Genomic DNA, 27,587 nt, shown 5'->3' on the forward strand with positions numbered 1-27,587 from the left:
TGATTTTAACAATGCTTGTGCTGCGTTTTGAGTTCAAACTTTGTTCTGTTTCGTTTCTCTGAGTGTATTTGGGCCGCGTGGGTCGGGGTAGTGCCAAAAATGAAAGCTAAAAGAGGCTGTTGTGGCAGCTGTCGCGTCTTCAGTTCGAGCTTGCAACCGCGGGGCATCCGTTGCTCTCGTTGTTTGACGGCATCTTGTTGCTCAATTTGTTGTTGTTGTTGGCATTGCTGATTATGCAGAGGTGATAATTGCAATGTCCAGCGCGTCAAGATTTATATTTTTTGTGCTTTAACGATGTGTTAAAATAAATTGCATATGTGGAGAAAACAAAGATGCGCAACGTGTACCACCAAACACCTCAACAGCATCAAGGGAAAAAACCTACAAAACGTCGCTGTCTGTGTACATAAAAACTGAACTGTTGGGCCGGCTTCACTTTTTGACCAGCAGCTTGCCTCAAGCAGCGTAATTGCCGTGCAGACTTATTAAATTATCAGAAAGGAGCAATAACACATAACATTTAGCTCTATATATGCATATGTATAAATCAATATATAAATACACCTTTTGCCATTATTATTACTTTCTAAAAAAATATAAGAATAATAGTCGAAATAACGCTGATTTATTGCCCAATCAGGCTGACGCTAACCAAGTCCACTTAGTCCACTAACGGTCTGCTAATCTGCCCGTAATTCAATAGGACAACACACAAAGCTTTAATCTCAACTCTCTTGTCTCTTGTCTGGTATTCCAGTGAATTTTTTGGCAGCATTTCGGTAATCGGACCCGTTGCAGCATATCGTATTTTTTGTTCAAAACTGTGTCTCCCCCCAGCGAAAAAAAAGAGGCCTGTTGCATTTGTCTGCCTAATCAGCTGTGCATAATTAGCAGCTACTGTGTACGCAGACCCAACTCGGAGACAGCCCTAAAAGGCGCTTCTTCCGCTTGGCTAAAGCGTGTCTGAAACATATGGACCGCATTGTCGTCATCTCTTTCTTTGTCTTTGTCTGCAGCTGTAAAAAGTCTGGCTGTACTTTGATTTTTTTTTACTTTTTTTTTAGTGTAGCACGTGCTCCAATGCACATGACACCGAATCACGACTGCCATGTGGCGCGCTGTTGCAGCCGCAGAGGGTAAAAACTTAGAGCCAGGAAGCGCTGGCTTTGATTTGGTGGGTACTGAAATCTTTAAGCTTTAGTCTCGAAATTATCAAATAATAATACAAGCTATAAAATGATATATATATCCGACACGATCGTAATTTCTTTGTTCAAGAGTCCTTTCTTTTGTCAATTTTGGGTGAATCGTTTTGAAGTATTTAATAAGAAGTGTATCTAAATATACATAGATAAATATATATTTACTGATACTTTTATTTAGTTAAGCGCTGGCAGTATTCCAACTGGTTTTCACATGTGTATGCTATGCAAAAGCATTTGCTAATTTTCTAATAAGCTTTTCACGCATTTTTAATGGGTGAAGCGCATTGCTAAAAGAATTTCCTTTTTATGTGATTTTATGAATTTAAGTCAAGCAATAATTGTTTTATATTGAGCCACTCACCGACAGCTGCAACAACAACATAATAATAATCCACTCTTAGTCGACGCAGTTCACTTTGCACTTCACACATCAATTTTCCCCACAAATTAAATGGCAAAAAACTCCTATTAGCGGCATCAGGCAGCAAACACCAAGTTGCGCAACAAAAACATTAGCTTTGCAGCGAACAAATTTTATTTATCCTCTTTCACTTTACTTTTTCAACTCACAACAGCAACAAAAAAAAACCCAAAAAACCTATTAGATGTAATAAATATTCATTTATTTTTATTTAAACGCCACGAGCATTTGGCGACTGCCGCAGCGAGCCTCAGGCAATAAAAACAAATAGATACAAAACTATTAAATAACGATTAAATGATATTGTTAAAAGCGCGCTTAATTTAAATGCACAAAATTAATACCATTTATTAGCTATAATTGAATAATGCATTGGTAATTAGATTCCATAGAGATGAAGGCGCAAAATATTTCACATTCTCAGCCAACAAAGTCTCCCCACTAATCGCTCGACTTGAAAACAACCCCAACCCATCCGTTATACACATTTGCAGAACTTTAGTGTACCAACTTGATGAATTTTTAATGGGTTCCTAACACATTTGCCAGAGGGAAACTGAAACTCTTGAATGGGACATGGGCAGCGTGTCAGGGTCAGTTTATTGATCAGTCAGCCAGTGGAGAGCAGAGGCAGGCAAAGCATTTATGCTCGCTCAGCTGAGCGCTGTTCGCGCTTTTCCTCGAAATTCGTTTTCGTTTTCGGTTTTCGGTTTTGTATCCATCAAAGGAGGATGCCACCAACGTTGGCACTCCAAAAATTGGCAACATTAGAGAATGGCAGCTGGCGTCAACGCGGACAGCGCCGACTGTCAAACATCCGCCCAGCAGATCCGTTCGGCAAATCTTGAAAGCTCGCAATTCTTAGAAATTCTGCAAAGCCTAGAAACTCTATCTAGTCAGCGGAGACGAGCACAGATCGAGCTCATTGATTTTTGCTTTAGCGGCTGTTTGATCTTTGGCCGGTCAGTTGATCGATCGATGGATGGATGGATGGATGGGTCAGCTCAGCCATCGACAGCTGCTGCTGCGCAAAGGTTTCAAATCGCGAAAAAGGTTTGAAGCTTGCGCATGCGCCAAACATTTTGGGTATTTGCCTAATACGATTCTGGGCCAGTTGGTTAGAATTTTTGCTGGAATTTAAGATAGCGTCAAGCGAACAACGCACAAAGGCAACTGCTCAAGGAAAACTTACGAACTTGAATTTATTTTGAAATCTTGTATGAAGATTTTATGCAGTTTTTTGGTTGGCCATCCTTTTCATTAAATGCTCTTGAATATTTTATATTGCATACTCTTGGGCTGCAAAACGTAGCAAGGTAAGCAAGCAGTGCATCAAGCAGTTCATTTCGCAAATGCAAAATCTTTTTAAATGCGCATAATTTAAATTGTTTTCATAGACATTGAATTGAGTTGCTGCCACGTGTTTTTTGTAGATTAAATTGTTTCTAATATTCGCAGATCAATCCACTTAGATTTCCTGCAAATCTGTCAAATGCCAAATTTAAATAATTGAGCATATTGAAAAAGACAATCGGTTTTCTAGCCAACAATCTGGAATTGAAAAAACATCTTTTGTTTCATAAATCTTATTAAAAAGATCTAGATTTAATTATAAAATTTGAATTTAAACCTATATATCGATGTAGTACAGGGAAGCAGGAGGAAGGAACGACAAATTTGAAAGGATTTAACAGTTGCGGGATTTTACTCTAAGAGTAGTAAGTAGTAAATATGCATTTGAAGCGAACTCCCAACGCTTATAAATATCATGGTGTTTTACTATTTCTTCAGTCCATCAGCATTTACAACATGCGATCAATCCAGTCCGTCAGGTGACTCAATTGCTTTTCCTTAGCCGAACTCTCGTAGAACTGCACGTTTTGTGAGATGTGTGTGAATTCAAAATCGCGTCCCGGTTTGCCCAGCACAATCGGTTTGTTTACCTCATCATCGCCCACAGACTGCAGTTTACGGCTACGCGTATCGCGCACTGTATTTCTAGAAGAAGCAAAACGAGAATCGCATTAGTCACGGCTAATCTATTGGATGCTTAGGCTACTTACAGTTCCTTCTCCAACAGAGTCTTGATTACTTGTGCGCTCTTTGCCGTTGTCTGATCCTGTTTGTTGCACAGCACTAACACGGAGCACGGCTGTGTGGCACTATCCGACAGAATTGTGTACAGTGAGCTAGAATAGAAGAATCGAAATGATTTCCATTAATTTGCCACATGCCTCATGCCACACACACTTACTCTGCTACGTCACGAATGTCCTTCTGCGCCGTCACCGAGTCCACCACATATATAATGCCCTTAGCATTGCGCTTGTACAGATCGAAGCACTTATCGCGCACACGATAATGGCCAGGAATGTCCACCAAACGACCGGACATGTGTCCCGAAACGTATTCGCCGACATTCTCTTTGCTCGAAGTGAAGGTGTCCGGCAATTTGTCATGCACCAGCTGCATAAATATGGCACTCTTGCCCGCCTCACACAAACCGGTTAGCAGAAAGTCACGCCGGCCAACTGAGCGTCGCCTCAAAATCACATAGAGAGCTGAAAGCGAAATTTTTGAATTGCGACCATCATCAATAAAAACTGCTGTTGTTGTCCCCCCTCCATCGACGTGGCGTGGTGCCGACTACTTACCGACTACAATGAAGCCCAGCAGCAGTGCTGCCACAATGGGCGTCACATCAATTGTGTCCAGCTTTATTGGCTTCTTATCCTGCGTATTTTCATTTAAGTTATCCATTTTGTTGCAGTGAGCTCCGAGAAATACACATTTATCAAGTGCTGCTCAACTAAAACTGCTATGGCTATCAACTAGGGATGGCGGCAAAACATCGATGCCAAGTTGACATCTAAAACCAGGGTGTCGAGACAAGTTTGTGTTTGTTTCTACGATTAATTACTAAGCATTAGCTGCCTTGTTATGTTTTATATTTCTTTTCTCCTTATCTTCTCCAACACAGAAGGACACACATATATTTGTACTTTCATTCAAGTATTTATTACAATCCTATATTTTCCCGCACTTAAATGTGAATTAATATATCGATACTTCCTTGCGATATTTAACTATTAAACTCAAGCGCGTGCTTTAAAATGCTTTCGCATAGAGGACAAATTACAATTCTCCGGTTGTATTTGTTACTTTCTGTGCAAAGTACATAAGGACTTAATGAGTAATTTGTTAAAATTTTGATGAAGCTAAGCAAACTACATACATACATACATAATCGAGCACTTTTAACAGTAAGACTTAATTCCAGTTAAATACAAAAAGATACAAATCATCCCGTTCCAAATCACTTCTTCGCCAACAAACCGTAGAGTAGGCGAAAGGTGAAATTACATGAGAAAGCCCAAACAGGTACTGAAATCGCGTTATAAACGCCAGTCGGAAAACTGAGCAAACCGCTCAGCGGCGCAAGACTGAAACTATCGTCGAAGACCATAACGGGCGCGTGGCGATTGCGGGCACAAACGATGATGAGGATCAGGGAGAGAAGCACCTTCGACACATAGTAGGCCACCGTATCGATGGTTGACTGTTTAATTACTTCCATTTGCCTGGCCATTTTGATGTTGGACTCGGCTTCGGCAACTTTGCGCTCGGCACGCATTGTTTTGATCTTTTTGGCATATTCGCCCGCATGCAGAGCGGTGAGCACATTGTCCAGTTCCTCACGTGCTGCGTCTAGCGTTGATTGTAGGATTTGTGTGTTTGCCGCTGTTCTCTTCCAAAAACGAGAAATTTTGAGCTGCAACGCGTGAGTTGAGGATGGTGATTAAATGTGACATATTGTTATTTTCTTCACTTACGTAGTTTCGTATGATGTCTGGCAGGAGTGTGTTGATTAGGCACATCAGCGCTATCTGTATAAACAATTGCATTCTCTTAGTTTTATACAAATTACTGTATTTTGGTTTGTCTTTTATAGCGAGGGGAATGAAAACCGAGTGCTGATAACAGCTGATAGCTCCGTGTGTTTTCTATATTTATTTGATGCGATGTAAAGGCAACCCTGGCAGTGCCAGGGCTGGTTGCTGTTGAACAGCTGTTTGCCGGCATAACAAATTATAACTTTGTAGAATATTCGTGAACGATTTGGTTTTAATGCTTAAATTGTATTGAAAAGTCATAGCAATGGAAGATAGTAACGAAGAGGTAAGACTAGCATGCCCTGTTAAAGCAATTAAGTTAACACGCGTCCATATCAGATTGAACCCTGCCGCAGCATTGGCCCGCACGAGTCGGACGCCGTGAAAAGTCAGGCGATAATAAAGCTGTCTCCAGTCCAGGTGCCTGCTCACTTCAAGCGCCTGGAGTGCAACACTAATCTTAATCTGCCGCCCCTCAACTGGCTGACCACGTCGCACAGTAGTCATGGCCTGCATCAAGCGTTGTATCAGAGTGCGGGTTTTGCCAGCTTTCGCCTCGGTCAAATGTTTCCCGACTGCGTGGGCGAGGTGGATGTCGTCTCGGATTCGGAGAACATTAAACAGCTACTGAAACTGCCGTATAGCGCTAAGAGCGCCATCAGCATGGTTGTCCACAAGGTGGGCAACACACTGCTGCTGGATGAGTTCGATATACAAAAATATTTACTACGCAAATCGGATGATGATTGGAAATGGCTGCGCACGTTTATATTGGAGCACATTTTGGCCTACGAGGATGAGCAGCAGCACAATTTCTGCCTCAAGGAGCGTTCACGCGAGGCGTTGCAAACGAAGAATCTTCTTTCGAAGTTTCTGTACCACAGTCTCAAGCAAACTGGCGATGCTGATAGCGATGCACCCCAGTTGCTGACCAGCAGACGCACTGGTCTACCAATAACTGGTCCCGTGCTGCCGGAGCCGAAGATCGAGGAGAATGTGCCCGATCCGAAGTCGAGTCACGCCTTCAATCGGAATGTCGTGTGGACTTTCGAGGATATACGCATGCTTATCGGCACCGATATGCCTATCTTTGGTGGTCCAAATAGGCCCTGCATCAGTTTGTGGCTTTGGGATGCTGCTCAACCCATTAATGTGCTCACGGGCATTGATTACTGGCTGGACAATCTGATGTGCAATGTGCCCGAGGTGGTCATGTGCTATCATTTGGATGGTATTGTCCAGAAATATGAGATCATCAAGACTGAGGATTTGCCCTATCTGGAGAATTCACAATTCTCGCCGCAGGTCGTTCGCAATGTGGCCCAGAATATTTTGGCTTTTCTCAAGGCGAATGCAACCAAGGCGGGACACACTTACTGGCTGTTCAAGGGTCGCAATGATGATGTCGTGAAGCTCTACGATCTGACCACTCTCTGCCAGAATCAGAATAAAGCGGGTGAGAAATCAGAGCGACCACAAAAACAACAGCAGGAAATGAATCCGTTCACGGTGCCCGTTGGCATGTTGTTGTATTCCGTGGCACGCAACATGAAGAATACGCTGGAGCATATAACGCCGAAGGCGGCGGGAAATATACGCGCATTGCTGGACAACTGCATCAAGCTGTTGCCCAAGGAGCAGTATCCACAGATTGTTAGCTCCTCACACTATATACTCTCCGATTTGCATGTGCCCGCCGGCATTGATCCCAAGGCACCGAAATTCAATGACTCACAAACTCTATTCGATGACGACGACATTGATGAGGAAGATGAGGAGGACGAAGACGACGAGGAGGAGGTGGAGAGCTATGATAATGATGAGCCACCGCTTGATTTTGGCCATGACAAGTACTATCAGAGCTCAGAGCAAAGCGGAGGCAAAGCCAATGTTGCCGTGCGTCACATTTGTGATGCTCTGCGGGATTTCAAGTCGCATGCCAAACAACCCAAGCCGGCGCCTCTAATCGCCAGCACTGTGGATCGTTGCAAAATCTCGCTGCAGCACATCAGTGCTGGCATCTCCTGTCTGCAGTACTTCAATGACAATCAGGAGGAGAAGCTCAAGGAGTCAGAGATGCACGCCAAGGAGGAGGAAAAGGAGCGCATCCTGCACGAAGAGCAAAATCCCAATATGGCCAAACCCTTCAATGCCATACCGTTGCCGTATGAGCAGCTCAAGATTTTTCCGCCGGCAGCGCAGGCGCAGACCAAAAAGCAACCCACTAAGACTACGCGGAAGCGTGGCAAATCCAAGGAACTGGTCACCACCACAAATTGCCCTAAACCTGCAGCTGCCAGCAATCAGCAGCTCAATGCCAAGTTCAATACTCAACACTTTGGCTCGTGGAATGTGCATCTAAGGTTGCTGCTGCTGGAGAAAGCTTGTCTCACCTATGCCACGCTAGCGGAACACCATTACGAGGCCCAGATCTATGGCTGTACGCTGCGTGCCATCGAGCTGGCCTGTCGCTGCCAGCAGGTGCTCAACAAGTATATGGCCAACGTGGTCTCCCAGCAGAGCTGTCTGCTGGGTCGTGCCGGTGACTGTTTCTTTCAAATCTCGAAGCATTGGAGCGCCATCGAGGAGTATGTGCAGCAATATGAACAGTTGGATGAGCCAACACGTGAAATATCCCTCGAGCTGGCACAGGAACTGGACGGTGTCGAGCTGCTCACACTGGCGCCCTCCAAGAATGTGGAGCAGGTCATGTTACATAGCTGCAAATGCTACGAAGAGGCGCTGGAGCACGCCAAGAGCGCGGAGAGCAATGAGCTGTTGCGTCGCTTGGGCAACGTACGCAATGAGCTGGGTCTCAAATACATGTACTCCGCTCAGGGTAAGTCTCTCTAGAAGATAACCCTACTCAATTGCCTAACAATCACTCAATCTACTTGCCTTGCAGAGGAGTATAGCCAAATGAAACGCAAAAGGGAAGCAACCCAAACTAAGGGTGAAGAATGCTCAAAGGCTGAAAATGATACTAAAACTGAGACTGTTGCATCTGCCTCTGCATCAGCGGAGCCGCTGTATGTCAAACTGACTGTCAATTCATATGACTGCCTGCGTCGCGGCATTGAAGCCTTCACGGCAGTAGAGGATAATGTGAATCTGGCCTTTCTCTACTGCAACATGGGCAGATTTATGAGGCTGCGTGCTCATCTCACCATGCCCAATGAGAGGTATGTATCTGTTTGTATATTTTATAATCTCTCCACTCTCTAAAGTATTTCTAATGTTTGCTTAATCCGCAGCACCATTGCCTTGGACACACAGAAAACGTTTTATAACGAGGCCTTCAACTACTACGAAAAGGCCAAGGATTGCCTGGACACAAGGAAGGCCAATGCAGAGCTGTGGGATCTGGTGCAATGGGAACTATCGACGGCCACATTTACGCTAGCCAAACAGTTGCAAGACAACAGTGCAGCCGATAAGAGCAGCCTGGCCGAGGCATCCAAGGAGGTGATCGACTTGCTGCAGAAGTCGCTGCGGCTATGCGATGTGGATCATGCAGGCGCACGCCAAGTGCTTTATAGCTTCCGCTCGGGCTTGATACACAAGCGGTAATATTTATTGTCCTAGATTTCTGTTCGATTTGTGTAAAGTGTGATAATTGTCTCCTTCTGCAGCATTGCATCCTTCCACTATGCACAACTGCGTGGCTATGGCGTTTCTGATGTGTCGCAGCTGCCGAAATCAACGCTTCAGTTGTGCAAATACCACTACGAGAAGGCCACACAAATACTGGAGAGTCTGAAGGAGGTGCGGGACTTGCTGGTGGTGCAATTGGAGCGCATCTCACTGCATGAGTTTCTCTCGGATGGTGAGCGCAATAAAGCAGCTAGTTTTGGCATACTTACAAACAAATGCTATTATTCTTTCTTTTTTTTTTGTAGTTTCCAGTCACGCTGCACAGAAGGTGAAACAAATGCAGGCGGCTTTAGAGATTTGTTTGCAGTGCCAGCTTATTTTTGGGCATGTTATCGATAACAGTGGCAACGTTAGCGGCGACGATGACGATGAATTTAAAGTGCATTTGACTCTCTATGAAAGCCGATTGCAGAACGCTTTGAAAACGCTCATCAAATTGTTGCTAACGACCGGCAAGGATCCAAAACAGCTGTCGGCGTTGTACAAGCGCATGTATATGGAAACCTTGACTGGGAAACATGGATTAGGCGCACAGCAAACAGCAACAACGTCAATTTCACGTTCACACCATTTGCACACGCTGCTGACCCGGCTGAAAGCCATGTGCGGCACTCAGCTGGCCAGCGACTAGAATCAACTACTCAAGCGCTCTGCAGTACGTGTCGTCAACGAGTTTGATAAAAAAAAGAAAAAGAAAAGAACAGTTCAAATTTTGTATACATATATACAATCGACCCGCCTTGTGTTTATTGATGTGTGTTTTCGTCTCTCGTCTCTCGAATACGCTGCTACAATTATTGTTTAGCCCCGCCTTTGGCAGCGGCAATCGTTCATCAACTGCTTGGCATCGGCAACACTGGCAATATGCTTCTCGAACACAACCACTGCCAGCACAATGGCCACATGTATGATCTGCTCAAAAAGAAAACAAGCCATTAGCCTCATCAATCGAAGCAATCGCTTAAACATTACAAATCACACATCTTACCTTGAGCCACATAGTACGCATTTTGTGGGGATTTAGTTTTCTGTACGGGCTGACGGGCGCGCTGCTCTTATAAAGTCGCGTGGCTCCCGCCAGACGTGCCCCTCATCAAGATTAGAGAGCCCAGTGCACTGGGTGTGCGTCAATCTTGGACTGCTTCTGTTGTTAAGTATGTTGTTAAACAAGCTGATGATGCTTGAGTAATCGAGAGTTATATTCTCATTCTCACCCAAAATGTGAGAGAATTGTCTTATTAAGTTTACGATTAATTTAAAAGAAACACTGTCATAGTTTATTACTCTTTGCTTGTTGATTCAAAGATTTATCTTAAAGTTTTAATTGCTCTCTCTTCAAAGTTAACTCACTGACTTACGATATGATCTTCAAGTCTTTTAATCCAAAAGTGTAATTAGAGTAAATTACCAATCAATACCATTTCTATTTCTATTCCTTCTATGCTAAATATAATGAACTGAATCTTAGACTTAATGTGAAAACCTATAAATAATCACAATATTTATATGCCAAAAATAATAAAAATCCATAATAATACTCAAGAAAGCACTTATTTTGTGATGGATAATTATGAGTGAATATGCCGCCGCTGTTGCGGGTAGCGCATTTCAATAAGTTCAAATCATTTGCAATGTTTTATTAGTATTATAAAGTGCTTTGCGCTGCAATTCGAAATTTGTTTATACTTTATAATTTTATTGTAATTTTATCGTAACTTTTTTTGCTTTTGTATATAAATTTTACCAACGCAGCAGAAAGTTCAAGTCAATGCCTTTTGCTGTTTGTGCACCGCTGAATAATTGTGTCAAGCTCGCCACAGTGGTGCAAACACTGTCAAAATGTGGATCAAAATGACGCCGACTACTCATTGGCACGCACGAGTCATCAGCTTGCGTAATGACGACGACGCCCACAACGACGACGACGAGAACGATGTGGAGCAGGGAGCAGGGAGCACTCTCAGACGATGGCGTAAGAGCAGACGCCTGCTATCTGGACCCGCGCCGAATTAAGCAGCGAGTTTTGGACTGAGTTCAGGGGGTTAGACATGCAGTTGTTTGGATTGGATTGCACGTCGCCAGCGGCAAAAGCGACGTCTTCAGATTGCAATTGGAAAACACAAAGAACGCACAGAGACGATCGTCTGCCAGAGCCAAAAACCTTGCATCATATTCGTCACGTAAGCGTATTGGCATTGCCTGGATTTTTACTATATAAACAAAACGGGGCGCTCCAGTCAGACATTAGTTAACTCTACCCAAAGACAAACTAACACCAACTATCCAAATAAAATGATGAAGTTCATGGTAAGTGTCTGCGAATCCTGCACGCATCCCATTTGGCAACCAGTTGCTTATTTTTCCCAATCCACATTATTTTCTGCAGTGCCTTTTCGTTTGCGCCATCGCCGCTGTTTCTGCTTCCGACTATGGTAATGTGGGTTATGGACGTGTGCCCGTTGGTGGATTGGCCTATCAGGTGCAGCCTGCTCTGACTGTTAGCTCTATCGTGCCCGTTGGCGGTTATGGTGGCGGCTATGGCGGCGGCAGGGGCTACGGCAGGGGCTACGGTCGCAGCGTTGAGGTCCCCGTTGCCGCTGTGTGGACCCCGAACTCCCGTTATGGTGTCGCACCCGTTGATCGTCAAGCCCTCGGCCTGGCCAAGCTTAGCCTGGCTGCACCCGGTGCCGGTGGTCCTCTGGTCTTGAACGAGCCCCGTCGGATAATCAAGGTGTCCGGCTATGGCCCACAGCGCGGCTACAAGCAGCCATTGGGCTACGGATCAATCGAGCAGGCTCAGGGCGCTTCGGCTGCCGCTGCCTCCAGCTCCGTGGCTGGCCAGAACAAGGGATACCAGAACGGCGGCTATTAAGCAACAGCAACGCAACAGTGATTAAGCACAGCTGAAAAGCTCTGGTTCTTATAGACGCATAAGGCAGTAGGAAGTAATAAAAAGCAATGAAACATCAAAACTTTAACAACTTTTTGTCATTTTTTGGGTCTTTGTAAATTGCTGGAGAACTTTCAGCTTCGTGATTTTGTATGGCTGAACAAGCTGCATGCAAAGAATGATATTTATGGCTTGTGGGCAAACTGTCAAGAGACGCTTAAATTAATGTTGTCATAATTTGTAGAAGTATTGCAAAGAGCTTTTTAAAGACTTGTAGTTTTTAGTTTGTTGATTTCTATATATAGACAAACTGTGAACTTCAAATAAATATACAACAACCTTTGTCAACTAATAGTAAATCGATATTGCTATTGAAGTATTGAATTTGAATCCAAGTCGAATCTATCGATAATGTATCTTAGTTATTTTGATTAAGTGCTGGTCGTCCTGTACGCTCATGAATTTATTTGAAGCATATTCGGTCTCAAAAATGCACTGGCAACAGCTCCATTTGTGACTGCTCGATTGAGTGTTACTCGTTGGAATGTGAGTATAATTTCAAGTCCAAGAATTCCAAATACATTGCAATAAATTGGGGCTACAAATGGCGTGTGTTTCGTTTCGCGGATTCATTGAGAACTCACGAAGTGCTCGTACTTATTATTATTATATTATTTTTATATATATTTTTTGTTGTGTTTAGTATGTGTCGAACCCAAGTCGAGGGGCGGGTTTTGGCCTGGACATTATCAGTGGCCAGAAACAACGAAACATCGCGTAACCCAGCGATTTTATAATTGCTCGAGACACAACAACAAAACTACAACTGCGAGTACATAATAACAAGTTTCTCTTATGTACTTGGCAATTATGAAATATATCACTGACATAGAAATTAAACAACATGGTAAATACATAGATGTACACAGGTATGTATATATATATACACAAATAAACATATTAATATATGGAGGGTCACGTAAGTATCCCGTCTAATTTTGCATATAAAAGCGAACGTTGCTGGCAAGTAAATCATAGTTTGATTGATTACCACAACCAACAAAACTAAATATTCAACATGAAGTTCCTGGTAAGTAATCCTGGCACTATTCACTGCTTGACAGGCATACTAATCCTGTGGGTTTTTATTTTGTTACTTGCAGATTGCTTTTGTCGCCATCGCCTTCTTCGCCTGCGTTAGCGCTGGTGGATATGGCAACATTGGTCTGGGTGGTTATGGACTGGGTAATGTTGGCTACCTTCAGAACCATGGCGGTGGCTATGGACGCAGACCTATTCTGATCTCCAAGTCTTCGAACCCCAGTGCTGCTGCTGCCGCCGCTGCTGCCTCCTCTGGTGTCAATTCCGGTCTATACAACCAGCGTGGCGTCATCGGATACGAGCTTGATGGTGGCATCCTTGGTGGTCACGGTGGTTATGGCGGAGGTCTGGGCTATTAATTCAGCCACCTCCAATTGAACGAAATGACAATTTGTTCAATGGACCAGCAACAGCTAATGAAGAAAAAGAAGCTGTTGCCAAAGCTGTGACTAAATAAAAACCGCTGAATGCCGCGGAGCATGTTGAACAAAAAATTCTACTACTTGTCTTTTGTCTACTGGGCAGCTAGAAAATGTGACATACTTTTGAGCGTGGGCCTTAAATGGTCTGAGCTGGAATTACCGGGTGCCTCCAAGTCAAGGAGTTGAGCTCGCATAAAACTATGCAGCTTTCAATTTGCAAATAGATTATAAAGAATTGTTGATAGCAGTAAATTGAGGTACAAAGATCAATCAGTCAGGCTACAATTCAGTATCCTCTTTACTGGTCTTCAAAACAATTTGTTGAAGAAACGCTTTAGAAGAGATTGCTACAATGAGTTAGATGAAATGTAAATTGGTTTCTGAGAAAGAACCATACTTTGATAGTATTTAAGATAGCCTTACACAACAAATATAAAAGTTAAATAATATAAGCAAACACAAATAGAAATAGCCTTAAGTTAAAGAGTCTCTTGCCATTTCGTAGCGGGTCTAAAGACTGAAGTCTGTTTAATTGTTTTGAGAGAGAGAGTGCATTGGGAGGCTGCTTCTTATCCAGCTGCATGCTCTCACGAAGCAGCAGCACCGCCAGCTTCATTTAGTGGCACACATATTGGGAAGCAGTTCAACGAGAGATGAACACCCCCAATGTGGGGTTCAAGTGTCGCCGATACGAGAGACGGTCGAACAAGCTGCTCAGGCGATATGCAGGTGCGATTTCGACAGAGAAAAAAACCAAGAAGAAGAAGAAGAAGATGATGATGAAGAAGAAGAAGAAGAAGATGAACTGAGGCTGAAACTGGGGCTGATGAACGCCCACCGTCATCGCCGAGAAGAAGAAAATTGAGCGGTGGTTAAGAAGCTGAAGCTGAAGCTCAGCGCCGTGATAAATTCGCGGCGAGATCACGTTTCGAGTGCTTCAATTATTTTTGCTTATATAAAGAAGTGTTCTTGGCATTTGGTTTGTTAATTGTGCCAACTGTTCCAAGCAGCGAGCGCCCCTCAAATAACTAAAAGCATAACCATGAACACATTCGCCGTAAGTAGTCGATGACATTTGGCGCCAATTGGCACAATTTCCGTTTGCCGTCATTAACCATCGATTTCCACTCTCCATGCAGACTCTTGCGATCTTCATCAGCGCCTGCCTGGCTGTCGGCAGCTGCGGCGGCTATGGTAGCCCCATCGGCTATGGTGGCCCAATCAATGTTGGACTCCGTCGTGTCTCCAGCATTGGACAGCAGTCCGGTGATGGTGCCGCTGCTGCTTCGGCTGCTGCTTCCGGTGGCGACAATGGCCCCGTTGAGATCATTGCTGGTGGTGCTCCCCGTTATGGCTCCAGCCAGAATCTGCGCCCAATCCTCCTAAACTCTGGTTACCATGGCGGACTCAATGACAACATCGGCCGCATCGCACAAATTGTCGGCGGTGGCAGGTCCCTTGGTGGACACCTTGGTGGACATCTTGGTGGACACCTTGGTGGACGCATTGGTGGAAACTATGGTGGGCGTTATATTCGTCCCCGTTTTACTGTCCAGCCTGCTGGCGCCACTCTCCTGTATCCAGGCCAGAACAGCTATCGTCGCATTTCGTCGCCCGTCGAGTACTCGAAGGTGATTCTGCCCGTCCGTGCTGCTGCTCCAGTTGCCAAGCTGTATATACCCCAGAACAACTATGGCAGCCAAGTTGGCTACTAAAAAGTACCCTTTGAGTACTTTGCTCTCTCCGAATCTCTGAAAACAATAACATGGAAGAGTTCGTTGTGCAAACAGCGCCAATAAAATTTTGAAAACAAAAAAGAAAACAAAACAAAATATTGTATTGATATTAAGAGGCTTTGGGTGGGTTTAGATAAGTGGTTCCGGCCACCGCCAGTTGTTGTTCGCCAATGTTTGGCTGTTGTCGGTTGTCTGTGTTGGCAGCTGCAGCTGCTTTGTTTTGATTGCAACTCGATGTGGTTGGGAATGCAGAGCGTGCTTGTGCCTATATTGCATATAAATAATTATGCAGTCTTCAATTTGATTATTGTTAGTTGCCAATGCAGTCAACCTGAAACTACTTAAACTAAGATAAGTCTTAGTCACCAAAACTAAATGAGTTCAAAGCTATTGGCTAAATTGAAACTAAAATGCAGCTGTGATGATATATTAAATATTTGAAAGAAGGTGCTCGAGATGTGAATAAATTTTAAATACCATATGTTGCATAGAGCCATAAATCTATTTATAATTCATAAAATATTTCTTAAGTCGACTGGCCGCACTTAAAATGTATTTACATATACTATTATCATATTCTAAACTACATAATCTAAAAATATATTGCGCATTTTTTAATGCTCTATAATAAAATATGCAGATCTTCGGAAAAAAGTGTAAAGTTGATGTTATTAGCCAATTGAATGGATGGCATCACAATCTTTAAGAGATCATTTATTAAACAACCTTAAAAATATTTTATTTGCCTTGATGCTAAATTAAGATGATTAGGAAACTTGGCTCATTCATTAATAACTTTCTTTATAAAACTTTTCCACAATGATATTTTACCTATAACAACACCAATTTTTCACAGCACAGTTCTTACTGTAGTACTTTTTGCATAATGCGTGATAAAACGAAGCTTAAAGCTTTTAAGTTGAATGGCGTCAAAGTTTAAAGAAGTTTAACAACACGCATATATTCCCATACACACACACACACACACACAGTTAGAAGCTGCTTAAAGCTTGAACCAAGTTCGATTATCAGCTAAGCTTAGTTTGCCAGCAAATAAGCTAGACAATGAAAATGCAAGAGTTGAGCGGATGCGTGTCTTTGGGCCAGCTAAACAGCTTACCAGCTATAACCAGCTATAACCAGCAATTGCAGTGCATACCAGAGAGCTATCACGAACGACATTAGAGATGCCATGTCAAATGCCATGACACAGCAGTGATGAATGCGAGCGAGCGTTCCAGAGCAGAGCAGAGATGCTGTCATAGGGTGGTTCATTGAGAGATGATGGTGTGTTGTTCTGTGGGCAGGTAGCCAAGTCAAAGACCTGATACCGCACACACCAAATGCGAGCTGAGCGTGCCGAGCAGAGGGGAAAACGACGATATCAATGGGGAGCAGCTACTTACTCTTTGGACTGTCATTGTCGTGGTCAAGAGTAAACCGACACCGAAAATCTGGAAAAATAAAACTGAAACCGAAGACTGCGTCTGTCGCTCATGCTCTTATCAGCATTGAATAGAATGGATTTTGGTACAGCTTCTTCTGGCTGCTAGCCGGCGGTCCCAAAGTGTGGCGCAGCGTAGGTTTCGTCATGAGTGGGGCATCGACTTGGGCTTTGGTCACGTAAAGCGTACACACAAATCGCATGGCAGCTCAAATATAGTGGCTATAAAAGCAATTTGGCCATGCGCAGTTGTTAATTAGTTTTGAAAACAGTCGCTTCCTCGCACCAACCAAAACCAAACATGTCCGCAAACTATATGCGTCTGCTCTGCCTGATGGCCTGCTGCCTCTCCATCTGCCTGGCTTACGGACCCGTCAGACCCATCGTCAATCGTTATGGTAGGGGTCGTGTTATCGACGTTGTCAAGCCCGTCGACACCGCTGAGGCTCAGGCTGCTGCTCTGACCAATGCTGCTGGTGCTGCTGCCGCCTCGGCCAAATTGGATGGTGCCAATTGGTATGCATTGAACCGTTATGGCTGGGAGCAGGGCCGTCCTCTGCTGTCCAAGCCTTATGGCCCTCTGGACAAGCTCTATGCCGCTGCATTGCCACCACGCTCGTTCGTTGCTGAGATCGATCCAGGTTAGTTACTCAACTCGCCCATCTCTCATCACAGCTCGTTACTAAAGTTCAACATTTTCATTCTTTTCATTCAGTCTTCAAGAAGAGCAACTATGGCGGTCTCTATGGCGATAAGACAATCACTTTGAACACTGGTGCCAAACTGGCAGTGTCTGTTGCTTAAGTTCTCATTTGGACCAACTAAAACCTGAAAATCTTAATAAATAGTGATAGTTTAAAGTGAAATCAAAACTGTGTTTTTTTTTCTCAATTCTACTTTTGGGCTGGGAAAATACAAAAACTAATGGCTTAAGAATTTCTGAATAAGAAATGCGTTGTTGATTGATTGATTGACTCGACAAAGATGATATTCTGATCAGTTCACTTTTTGGTACCCTCGCTAAAGTCGTAAGTATTCTTCAATCTCCCAATTAGTAGTACACATCGCATTTGTGAGTTTTTGTTTGTTGTTATTATTATTATAAGTAAATTCAGTTTTTATTGCAAAATACAAAGTAAAAATATGAAAATTGCTCAGTTTTTCTTAAATCGTTTTTCTTTTAATGTAAAATCAATTCGTTACGAGCACACAGATATTTACCTACTAAACATAAAATGAACTAAAAACAAGTAGAAGCGGTTGTAACTCGGGTAACTCGTTCTTTGGGGTTCGATTTGGTTGATCTTTTTTTTTGATTTATTTTTATTTTTTTTGGATATTTTTCTGTTGTTGTTAATGTTTATCAGCCAAACTCTATAAGCAATCTCTCTCTTTCTCTCTAGCGCTGCAAAGCCTTTGTTTAGATTCTTTTTCTTTTTTTTTAAACTTTTTTTTTGTAATTTTATTTGTTTTTTGGTTTTAGGTTCATTATTTTAATTAAATTACATGAACTTCAAAATAATATTATTATAAATAAATAGGAGATGTGTAGTGTTATATTTGTATTTATAATGTATAACCTATACGAACTCTCGCAAGCTCTGAAAAAAATTTAAATTATAAAAGTTTCTTGTTCTTCTCAAGCAAATCTTCATTCTCAAAAAGTTCTCATTTCTGCAAATGTTCTGTTTTTGTTGTTGTTGTTGTAGTTGTTGTTGTTCTTGTTTTGTCTGCTTTTAATTATAAAATGTTTGCTGCTGGGGGTGCTGTGTGTATGTGTATATATTTTATGTGTGTGTGTGTGTTGGTGTGTTTGTGTGTGTAAAGGGGGGAGGGGGTGTGAGTGTTTGCGGATCAGTGATCAACTATCTATTCGGTGATCGTTCTTGTTGTCTCCTGAATGTACACCTGGGAACCGGGCACCGTCGAGGTGGTGACGAATGTGCGATGCTTGGCGCGGATAATATTCAAGTTGGATTCGGCACAATCGGCACGATCCTCGGCAGCTTCCAGTTCGCGCTGGAAACGACGCACACGGGTTGTGGTCTGCTGGGAGACGCCCTCCTGCTCGGACAGCTGGCGTCTGTAGATATTGATCTTGGCAGTGGTCTTGTCCAGCGCGTCCTGCAGCAAAATGATGTTCTTCTGGTCCTCCTCACACTGCACCATCACCTCCTTAACGGTGCGCTCCTTCTTGCGCAAGATCTTGATGGTCTCGGCATGACGACGCTTCTCCTCCTCCAGCTCCAGTTCCAAATCACGAATGCGTGCCTCCAGTTTGCTGATGATGCGCTTGCTACCGGCAACAGCGTTCAGCTCCACTTCCTCCAAGCGAATGGACAAGTTCTATGGATGGATAATGGGTGTAGTTTAATCTATAAGAGATTAATTGATCAGAGATCTGGACATACCTTGACTTCGACTTCCAATGACTTCTTGATGGTCTCCAGCTTGACAATGCGCTCCTGTTCCTCATGCACCTGCTCAATGACATGCTTCAGCTCGACGGTGACCTTCTGGTAACGCTCGTCGCTGATGCGCAGCTCCTTGGACACCTCCTCGTAGTCGGAGGAAACAACGGACAGCTCCTGTTCCAGCTTGGACTTCAGCGACACCAGATTGACATTGACAACGCTCAGCTCATTGATGCGTGTGGCTGCCTCCTCACACTGGATTTCGACGGTGCGCTTGGCACGATTGGCGCTATCCAGACTGGAGCGAACCTCCTCCAGCTCACCATTCATACCGGCCAGACGACGCTGGGCAATGCCATACTGATCGAGGGTGGCCTGCAATTGGCGCTGCACATCCTCGTAGTGGGCCTGGAGTTCGGTCAGCTGCAGGGACTGCTTCTTGATCACCTTCTGCAGATCGATGTTGGTCTTGTTGGCCACATCCAGAGACATCTCCAGCTCGGTGATCTGGATCTGCAACTTCTTCTTGATGCGCATCACCTCGGTCTTCAAGCGGGTCTCCGCCTCAACGACACGGGCATTAAGCTGCTCGATCTCAATGCTGGTCTGCTTGCTAAGGATATCCAAGAATACCAATTGATCATTATATATATATATATATAGTTCATATAGTTCAGTGATGTAAGTCTCTGCTGGAAGTTGCCCTCAAATCTGGGCTTTTGTCACCTCGAAAATCGCTTTCATTCGCTTTCTGCATTCTGCGCTATTTTTGGCCCCAATGTCTGACCCACAAAAATACAATTTTCTCAACACTCAGCATTCAGTTTGTGATTGTGATTCTGATTCTGATTCTGTTTCTGTTTCTGTTTTATGCTTGCTGCAGTTTGCTGTTTGCTGATTTTTGTGGCATTGTCAAAAATGCACTGTGTTGCGGCGCGCTGCATTGGCGAATTTTTATTTATTTATACGCTTGATAAAGACATCGAACTTGTCACAAATAACGCGTTCACATGCCAAGCATTTTCCATCTTAAGTTCCTCACTCGGGCCAAATAGAACCTGCATCATCGCATCATGCGTCTAATTTTAGGCGTAGGTGAATTCTTATTCTAATGCCACAAACTGCCACAGACTTGCATTTTGACTAATTGTTATAGCCGCTGATTCATTTGACAAGTTGAGTGCAATCCCACAATCAATACCAAAATAACCGATATTACTCAGTTCTATATTTAACTAATTTGTTGACTAAGCTTTATATTTAAACTACTTGTTGTTGCTCAAGGTGTGCGCTGCACTTCAATTGCATCTTTAATCAACTCTAACTTTATGTCTACAATTTTAGTCTTTTGATTGTAATTCTAATTTATCCAATCAGTATTACAATGATGCTTACCTTAGAATATAATATATTCAACATATAAAATATCGACAATGTTTTCATGCTGCCTAATGCAATTTCCTTCCTCATACGCATCATCAGTTTGAACACCTTGCATGTTTGATTTATCATTTGAATTTCTCTCAGTGTTCTAGCCCATTTCTTAGTTACTTAATCTATCTGTGCTCATTGTTGTCGCTTTGCCAAGGTATTTAGCTTGAGATTTGCTTGCGAACGTAAGTATTTTTCATTTAATTTTAATTTTTTTCTTTTTCTTTTTCTGCCTCGTTTTCAATGTTTATTGTCTACGCAGAAATATGTGATGAATTTTTTTTTTTTGCTCGCTTCTTTGTTGCTGTCATGCGCATCAATTTTCTTTTTGAGAAAAACAAAATAAGATTTTATGTCGTGAAGGACACGTCAAACAATGGCCGAAACACTTTGCCAAGTTAAAATACCTGTCTGAAAGATATTTATTTGTGGGGGTGCGAAAAATAATCGTACCCCTAAATGGCTAACTTTTGGGGCTTAACAAAGTGGCTAGTGTGCAATTGAGTTCATAACTATTACTTGTAAATTATAAGTATTTGAATCTTGAATATGAAATGAAAATGTTAAGAACATGAAATCTAAAACCAATTGAAGGTATTTTCCTATTGACATCTGAACAATTCACTAGAACGAATCTATATAGCTTAACATCAATCAATATTTCTGATGTTATAGAAAGTTTTCCTTGATTGCTGTGTTGTTGTTATACAAATTCAAGTGTCTTAATCACAAAATTGTGACTACTTTGTTTCGAAAGTCCCATTGAATAGAATATGGCAATTATGATGGCCAGCTGCAAATTGCCAAGCCAAATAGTCAGCGTTTCGCTGCAATTAGCCACAAACGAAATATGTAAAAATTCAGCAGAAATAATTTACAGACGACTAAACAAAAGATACAATGCCAGTGCGACAGAAAACTTAAAACACATAATTAAAGCCAAAAAGCAAGTGCATCAATTATACTGCTGCTACCAGAGGAAAGATGCGAAATAGCCGTCTAGAAACGAAAATAAATTGTACATTTAAACCAGACAAAAAACACACATTTTCCCAAGAAAACCAATAGAGGGAGATAGATAGAGAGAGAGAGAGAGTGGAAGGGAGAGGGATAAAGAGACAAATAGACACACTAAGATTGTGGGATGTGGTAGAAGGAATATAAAAAAAATTGAGCTAAAAGTCAAAAATGTTCGCATTTATTCAGAACTGTTGTCTGGGCTAGGCACAAATTTGAACATCGCCCGCAGACGCAGTTTACCAATGAAATTATTGAGTTATGAACCGTGAAATGAATTATGCATTCGTGGAGGAGGGGAGGAAGTGGGAAGGGGGGTGGCTGAAGACAACTATGGCTACAGACTGTGTGGCATGCATACAGAATTATGTACACGGCACAAATCAGTGCTGCCAATAGACATACGAATAGTCCTTGAGTTTGGGATGTGTGCGCATAACCTTGCGACAAATCCAACACTTATCCTCTATACCACACCTGCTGTCCGCATAGAATTCAACGGTGCGCTGATTCAGCGTCGACAACTGACGCTTCACATTGTGCAGCGACGAGGAGACACGATGGTCGAGCTTATCGACCAATCGATCATCCATCAGCTCCATATGAACGGCATGGGCACGCAGATGGCCACCGACGCCACCCTCGAACGGGGAAGTGGAACGGGCACGGGACGCGGCACGACTCGAACGGACTAGGGTCTGGGAAATATAATTCTCCTCCTCCTGCTTGGCGGTTTTCATATTTCGCTCGGATTCAGAGAGCAGCGCCTGGGCAATGGCGCTGGCGGACTTGCCGCGTATCGAACGCTTAAAATCATCAGACATTTGATCGACTTCGTTATCTAATTCAATTTTGCGAATGCGCTGCAATATCTTTAACGTATCGCGCTTAATTGTATCCTCGAGCTCTTCCTGACGGCGACGACGACGCTGGCGCGATCTCTCAAGAACTGTGTCCGGTTCAATGTGCTTGGCCACACGCGTTGCGTCAACGAATTTCTGCACACTGAACGGCGAGCGTTTCTGCGCCCGAAAGCTAAGCAAAATTTCATCGGCCCGAGCGGCGCAGGTGCGCGACAGGCGTACGATCTCATCGGCATTATATTGCCGTAGCGTATTCGAGGAGCGATATTGCTTCAGGCCCCGCTCGCTCACCCATGGCAGATGCGGCTGCTGCACTTTCAGGCCTTTCGCCTTTGCATCCAAATAGTCCAACATTGGCTGATAGAAATTCATCGTATAACCATAATTATCATCATATGTTGCCGTTGCATGACGGAAACGCGATGGACGCTTCTGCAATGCGAGCGCCATTTCTCAGTGTGGGTGAGGTGGCGAGTAGAGTGGCGAGGAGGAGGTGGTGGTGCAATGGAATGGAAAATGGAGAGTGCGAATGCGAGTACTTTTCTGTACACTTAGAATATGAATACTCTAATTAAAGCTACTAAGGGAGAGAACTGCAGAATGATGTTTGTCGCTTTGTCGCTTTGTCGCCTCGTTTGCTGGTTGCTGGTTGCTGTTGTTGTGGCTTTGTAGCTTTGTCGACTTGTTGTCGCTTTGCTTTTTTCCCGTCTTCAGTTTTGGCAACAGTTGCTGCTGCTTCGCAAAATAAATTTTCAAATTTGTCGAAATCTATAAAAAGATTGCAGTTTCTTGTTCAGCTGCTGTTTCGGCAAAAAGGTATCAACATAATGACGACAATGTGGCAAGAACAATAATAACATCATCATCATCATCATCATTATTGTCTCTGTTTGGCAGTCAATGTTTGTGCTTTTTGTGCTATGATTGATTCATTTTGGCATCGCCTTTAAGACTATGACAAAATGTCACGCATTTTATGCAATAGCCACATTTTGTATAGAAAACCAATTCAAAAGTGGACGAGTGAATGATTCTCAAAACTGAGTCTTCTTGTTCACATTATTAAATATAATATTATTAATATCCATAGATCACTCAGCGCCAAAACACTTGCCAAGTTCGACAATAACTTTCAAATCAAACTTGCACCTACCTATGTCTGTAGAACCAATTTCAAGTAGGGAGTATACTTTGCCACAAAGTCTTTCCAATTATGTAATCACAACAACTGCGTAATTTTCTGTGGAAATGTTTAACGTAGATTGTTAAAGAAAGTCTTGGTTTAGGCCAACTCTCTGATTATATGCGAACCAACTTCTTAAACGGCAACTTCCTGGCTAGAAGCAGGATTTAAGGAGTCGCTGCTGGGAGGAAAACTAATGCTGTTGCTTTAGGCGCAACTATTGAATTCGTACTGATTGGCGAAATGGGTCAATTTGATATCAATTGTTGGCAATTGCAGCCAGCGACGATTGCAAATCAATCGATTGACTTTCGCATTGGCCCGAATGCTTCCGATTTGGCAGCGCAAGACACAAGGTCTGCCAGAGGCGTCGACAACTAGAGGCAACTTCCAAGGGAGACAGGAAACTCTGTGTCTGTGTGTGTGTCTTTGTGTCAATTCACTTACCGAATAGCCTCAATTTCCTCATCCTTCTCGGCCAGACGACGCTCGGCGTCGTGGCGATATTGGTTGAAGTCAGCAGCCAGACGCTGACCACGTTGCTCCTCAGCTTTGCGACCCTGTTGTGAAAGACTTCTTAGTAACATTTTGGCAGGTAAGTGTGGAGAAGGGAACTTACAGCCTCGGCTTCCTTGTAGGCAGCGGTAAGCTCATCACGCTCATTCTCCAGACGACGCAGCTCCAATTCCATCTCGTGCATGCGACGGTTCAGCTCATTGATGGCACTCTTGGCCTCATGCAGATCATCTGAGTAAGTGAATCGTCAATTAGTTCAAGTAATCGATTGATGGCTGAGATATGATTGACTTACCGCCCAGTTTCTTGTTCTCGCGGCCGAGCTGACCGTTGGCATCCTTGACCTTGTCCAGTTCATGGATGGTGCGCTGCAGATCGGCGTGCTTGTTCTTCAGATCACGCTGGCTGGTCTCGAAGAGGATGATGGTTTCATCCAGACGGCTCTTGAGTTCGACATTGTGCTTCTCCAGGGTGTTGACAGTCTTGGTCAATTCGCGGCAGCTGTTGTTAGACTTCTCCAGATCGATGATGAGGACCTCGACTTCGCTGGCGAGGCGTGTCTTCATCTTCTCCAGATTGTTGACCTTAACGACAAGGACTTCGATATGCTCCTCCAGTTCGGTGATGCGCACCTGATACTTGCGACGGATCTCTTCAACCTCTTCGGCACGGGCTGCCACTTCGGCATTCCATTTGTTTTGCCATGAAGCGGCATCAGCATTGGCCTTGACCAACTGACGTTCCAAGTCAATGCGCGCCTCGGACTCTTCTTCGAGTTGAGAACGAGTTGCATCCAAATCGATCTCAACCTGATGCAGGGAAGATTCGAGCATTGAGCGACGACGGTCTTCGTCTTCCAGGCGGCGGCGTGCATCCTCCAGCTGGGAGATGACTTGGCTCTTGGAAAACGTGACTGTGTCCAATTGAACTTTGAGATCTTGGACGTCCTTGATCAGCTCAATGTTTTCCTGCGACAGGCGAGATCTATGCGAAGATATATCGATAACGGTGCGATTCAGCTCCTCGATCTTCACATTCAGCTCGGTAATGGAGATCTCCAATTTGGAGATATGTTTCTCCGAGACAATTTTCTCCTTGTTGTAGCTTTCGATTTGAGAGAGCAGCTCGTAAACTTCGGCCTGGAATTTAGCCTTTTCCTTTTCGGCTCTGTAAGCATTCGATCAAGCAGAATATCGAGTTCAATAACAATTCAGTTAGGTCAAACAATAATACTTAGTCATGGTTTGTGAGATCGGCGGCCAAGCTGTGATTTCTATATGCTGCGGGAGCAAGCTAGGATAAAGATCGCTGTAATCCAAGCTTTTCAGAAAGCTCTGACGCTTGAGCGCTTTTGCTTATCGATCAATGGCAAGTTGCCAATGAAAAGCCCAGGCTGGAGCCAAAGCCTTTTCTATTTGACAACATGCTGTGCAGAAAGCTCTCCGATCGATATGCAAAAGCTTGAAAGGTTTAAGGTTAAGAGCATGTGGCCTGGAAGCAAGCTATTTTAATTGCATAATACAAAATTTATATTTCGTTTATATTTCGGTGGAATTTCAAAACGTTTTCCACTTTTCGCTTGAGAGGGAGGCATGCTCATTATAAGCAAAAGTAATTACAGTGATTAGCGTAAATATTTAAACTGACCCACCCACAAGTTGCAAAAGCGAAAAACGTATCGAATTTCCATAAAGTTCAATTGGACGAAAAGAGACAACAACAACAACAATCATCACATTTTAAATATGATTCAATCAAAGACATATTTGGGTTGGGCGTTGGTGCAAATGAGAGAGAGCAACAACAACAGCAAACACTACAACAGCAACAACAACAAGAACAACGACAACAGAAATGTGGATCTCTTCTACTTAACGCTCAAGAATGTAGATGAAAATTAAAAAATGTTTCTAAAAATAAATGCCAAAATATGCGCTTCTCTTCTTTTTGTTGTATTTGTTAGTGTTGTGGTTGTTGTTGCTGTTGCTGTTGTTGTTCTTGCTGTTGCTGTAGTGGAACAACATATGGTTGCGTGCGTGTGGAAAACGTAAAAACTTTTCTTTTTTCTCTGTGTGTTTTTCAGTTGTTTTTCGTTGCTGTTGTTGTTGTTGGGAAAAAGCTTCCTTTAAGCTTCGCGGCGAGAGCGAGAAAACTGCTTTGTCGAAAGTGGAAAAGTGCGCAAACTCGGGCGCACCTCGCAACTAGTTGAAGAATTCTTGTGTACCTGAGCAGATCAGATCAAGTTGGAAGGGAATGTACAGCTTAATTATTGTACTAACAATGGGCAATTGCAACAGAGCGCGACTAACTGGATTGGTAGTTGCAGCAGTGATTAACGCAGTTGACATTACGCATACGCCGTGCAGCCCAATTGTCGAGACAGCCTTGAATTTGGTTTGGTGGTTTTGCTCGTTGATTTTGAAATTCGAAAGAAAAAAATTCCTTTGGCATTTATTTTTGGATATTTGATTTGGAAATATGAGTAGCAAGCGAAGAGAGTCTCCGACCAAATTATGTACATATATATATATGTATATATATTATATATAAATGTGTTTTTTTCAACCTATAATACTATATATATTTGTCTGAATTTGTGGGCTGCAGAGCAAAATTTGTGTCAATAGAACTTGCAAGCAATGCAAGTTGGAAACATATTTTCCGTTGCGGCTTTTCAGCTTTTCAGCTTTTCGGCTTTTTTCTGCTTGTCATGGCATTTTGATGAATTGTTTATGGTCTGATTTCACTTTTGGTGTCAGCGGGGCAAGCAAGGTTGTTGCTATTGTTGTTGCTGCTGTTTGTTATTTGCATTTTATTATTGCACTTGTTTGAAGACATTGAAAAGTCAGCGCCAGCTGACACCACTTCATCAGCATCAGGCATATGTGGAACAGACAACCGACAATAAACAATAACATGGATATGCGTGTTTATGTTTGCACAACATTTCGAGGTCAAACATTCAAAATGGGGTCAGCAGGTCGTGGATGATGAAGCATTAAGACAAAAAAGAAACTAAAACAAAAAAAAAACGAATGATTGAAGGATGTGTTTGGTGGGTGTTTCTTTTTCTTCTTCTTTTTCCTTTTTTCTTTGCCATACCTAGACTTATTTTTCGTTAGGATTTCGACTTGTTCCTGGAAATCCGTGATAATTTCGTTGTGCTTTTTCTTCAAAAGCATGGTGGTCTCCTCAGATTCAAGATGAACATCCTCAAGCAGCTTGCGCAGCTTCAACAGCTCAGCATCACGCTTGCGGTTGGCTTCAAACTGTTAACAAATATATATATATATATATATTTGAAACCTATATCAAACATAGTTGAACTCACTTGATGTTCAGCACCACCCTCGGCTTCCTCAAGACGCTCGGACATCTGTATGACCTGAACGCTGAG

At 43.1% G+C, this 27,587-nt stretch overlaps 8 protein-coding genes and 1 long non-coding RNA gene across 11 annotated transcripts in view; 6 read left to right on the plus strand and 3 right to left on the minus strand.

Annotated features, from left to right (window-relative positions):
- Positions 1–3,196: 3,196 nt before the first annotated feature.
- Positions 3,197–4,490, minus strand: LOC6556623 (signal recognition particle receptor subunit beta). The gene is made up of 4 exons (XM_001983854.2): positions 4,281–4,490; positions 3,881–4,187; positions 3,690–3,815; positions 3,197–3,624 (listed from the first exon to the last, which is right to left on the minus strand). Exons 1-4 carry the CDS (start codon positions 4,384–4,386, stop codon positions 3,429–3,431), a joined length of 735 nt encoding a protein of 244 aa, XP_001983890.1. The 5' UTR covers positions 4,387–4,490; the 3' UTR covers positions 3,197–3,428.
- A 138-nt stretch (positions 4,491–4,628) lies between these two features.
- LOC6557416 (guided entry of tail-anchored proteins factor 1) lies at positions 4,629–5,710 on the minus strand. The gene is made up of 2 exons (XM_001983853.3): positions 5,460–5,710; positions 4,629–5,398 (listed from the first exon to the last, which is right to left on the minus strand). The coding sequence occupies exons 1-2, from the start codon at positions 5,529–5,531 to the stop codon at positions 4,943–4,945; spliced, it is 528 nt and encodes a 175-aa protein (XP_001983889.1). The 5' UTR covers positions 5,532–5,710; the 3' UTR covers positions 4,629–4,942.
- On the plus strand, positions 5,689–10,719 carry LOC6557097 (erythroid differentiation-related factor 1). Its single transcript, XM_001983852.3, has 6 exons — positions 5,689–5,805; positions 5,859–8,358; positions 8,425–8,701; positions 8,774–9,085; positions 9,152–9,345; positions 9,419–10,719. Exons 1-6 carry the CDS (start codon positions 5,785–5,787, stop codon positions 9,802–9,804), a joined length of 3,690 nt encoding a protein of 1,229 aa, XP_001983888.2. The 5' UTR covers positions 5,689–5,784; the 3' UTR covers positions 9,805–10,719.
- A 689-nt stretch (positions 10,720–11,408) lies between these two features.
- LOC6557096 (chorion protein S18) lies at positions 11,409–12,145 on the plus strand. The gene is made up of 2 exons (XM_001983850.2): positions 11,409–11,480; positions 11,560–12,145. The coding sequence occupies exons 1-2, from the start codon at positions 11,466–11,468 to the stop codon at positions 12,043–12,045; spliced, it is 501 nt and encodes a 166-aa protein (XP_001983886.1). The 5' UTR covers positions 11,409–11,465; the 3' UTR covers positions 12,046–12,145.
- A 324-nt stretch (positions 12,146–12,469) lies between these two features.
- On the plus strand, positions 12,470–13,066 carry LOC116806531. Its single transcript, XR_004365674.2, has 3 exons — positions 12,470–12,609; positions 12,767–12,992; positions 13,048–13,066. It is a non-coding gene; the product is annotated as an uncharacterized LOC116806531 (long non-coding RNA).
- A 38-nt stretch (positions 13,067–13,104) lies between these two features.
- LOC6557092 (chorion protein S15) lies at positions 13,105–13,663 on the plus strand. The gene is made up of 2 exons (XM_032743419.1): positions 13,105–13,153; positions 13,227–13,663. The coding sequence occupies exons 1-2, from the start codon at positions 13,142–13,144 to the stop codon at positions 13,521–13,523; spliced, it is 309 nt and encodes a 102-aa protein (XP_032599310.1). The 5' UTR covers positions 13,105–13,141; the 3' UTR covers positions 13,524–13,663.
- A 900-nt stretch (positions 13,664–14,563) lies between these two features.
- Positions 14,564–15,418, plus strand: LOC116806527 (chorion protein S19). Its single transcript, XM_032743386.2, has 2 exons — positions 14,564–14,643; positions 14,726–15,418. Exons 1-2 carry the CDS (start codon positions 14,629–14,631, stop codon positions 15,299–15,301), a joined length of 591 nt encoding a protein of 196 aa, XP_032599277.1. The 5' UTR covers positions 14,564–14,628; the 3' UTR covers positions 15,302–15,418.
- Positions 15,419–17,038: 1,620 nt separating this feature from the next.
- Positions 17,039–17,632, plus strand: LOC6557087 (chorion protein S16). Its single transcript, XM_001983848.3, has 2 exons — positions 17,039–17,407; positions 17,482–17,632. Exons 1-2 carry the CDS (start codon positions 17,068–17,070, stop codon positions 17,568–17,570), a joined length of 429 nt encoding a protein of 142 aa, XP_001983884.1. The 5' UTR covers positions 17,039–17,067; the 3' UTR covers positions 17,571–17,632.
- Positions 17,633–17,920: 288 nt separating this feature from the next.
- LOC6556542 (paramyosin, long form) overlaps positions 17,921–27,587 on the minus strand; it is a 12,972-nt gene continuing 3,305 nt past the window's right edge. Inside the window, exons 3-9 of one of the 3 annotated variants that reach the window (XM_001983847.3) lie at positions 27,522–27,587; positions 27,293–27,459; positions 24,486–25,357; positions 24,294–24,421; positions 24,122–24,234; positions 19,178–19,793; positions 17,921–19,112 (exon numbers count right to left, since the gene is read on the minus strand). The exon at positions 27,522–27,587 is cut by the window's right edge and continues 21 nt beyond it. In XM_001983847.3, the coding sequence (XP_001983883.1) occupies positions 18,636–19,112; positions 19,178–19,793; positions 24,122–24,234; positions 24,294–24,421; positions 24,486–25,357; positions 27,293–27,459; positions 27,522–27,587 (2,439 nt within the window). In that variant the 3' untranslated portion in view covers positions 17,921–18,635. Of the gene's footprint in view, positions 19,113–19,177; positions 19,794–22,105; positions 23,260–23,644; positions 23,732–23,802; positions 23,903–24,121; positions 24,235–24,293; positions 24,422–24,485; positions 25,358–27,292; positions 27,460–27,521 lie in introns of those variants that run through there. The other 2 variants (XM_032736523.2, XM_032736527.2) reach the window with 2 other exon arrangements.

This window comes from Drosophila grimshawi, unplaced genomic scaffold (genome assembly GCF_018153295.1).
Source record: "Drosophila grimshawi isolate 15287-2541.00 unplaced genomic scaffold, ASM1815329v1 contig_44, whole genome shotgun sequence".
In the NCBI taxonomy this organism is placed as follows: domain Eukaryota; kingdom Metazoa; phylum Arthropoda; class Insecta; order Diptera; family Drosophilidae; genus Drosophila; species Drosophila grimshawi.

Coding starts and splice junctions, on each gene's coding strand:
- LOC6556623 (XM_001983854.2), bottom strand. CDS start 4,386: ATGGATAACTTAAATGAAAATACGCAGGATAAGAAGCCAATAAAGCTG. Junction 4,188..4,280: donor GCTGGGCTTCATTGTAGTCG/GTAAGTAGTCGG, acceptor TTTCGCTTTCAG/CTCTCTATGTGATTTTGAGG. Junction 3,625..3,689: donor ACTCTGTTGGAGAAGGAACT/GTAAGTAGCCTA, acceptor TGCTTCTTCTAG/AAATACAGTGCGCGATACGC.
- LOC6557416 (XM_001983853.3), bottom strand. CDS start 5,531: ATGCAATTGTTTATACAGATAGCGCTGATGTGCCTAATCAACACACTC. Junction 5,399..5,459: donor CAGACATCATACGAAACTAC/GTAAGTGAAGAA, acceptor CACGCGTTGCAG/CTCAAAATTTCTCGTTTTTG.
- LOC6557097 (XM_001983852.3), top strand. CDS start 5,785: ATGGAAGATAGTAACGAAGAG. Junction 8,359..8,424: donor ATACATGTACTCCGCTCAGG/GTAAGTCTCTCT, acceptor CTTGCCTTGCAG/AGGAGTATAGCCAAATGAAA. Junction 9,086..9,151: donor TCGGGCTTGATACACAAGCG/GTAATATTTATT, acceptor CTCCTTCTGCAG/CATTGCATCCTTCCACTATG.
- LOC6557087 (XM_001983848.3), top strand. CDS start 17,068: ATGTCCGCAAACTATATGCGTCTGCTCTGCCTGATGGCCTGCTGCCTC. Junction 17,408..17,481: donor CGTTGCTGAGATCGATCCAG/GTTAGTTACTCA, acceptor CTTTTCATTCAG/TCTTCAAGAAGAGCAACTAT.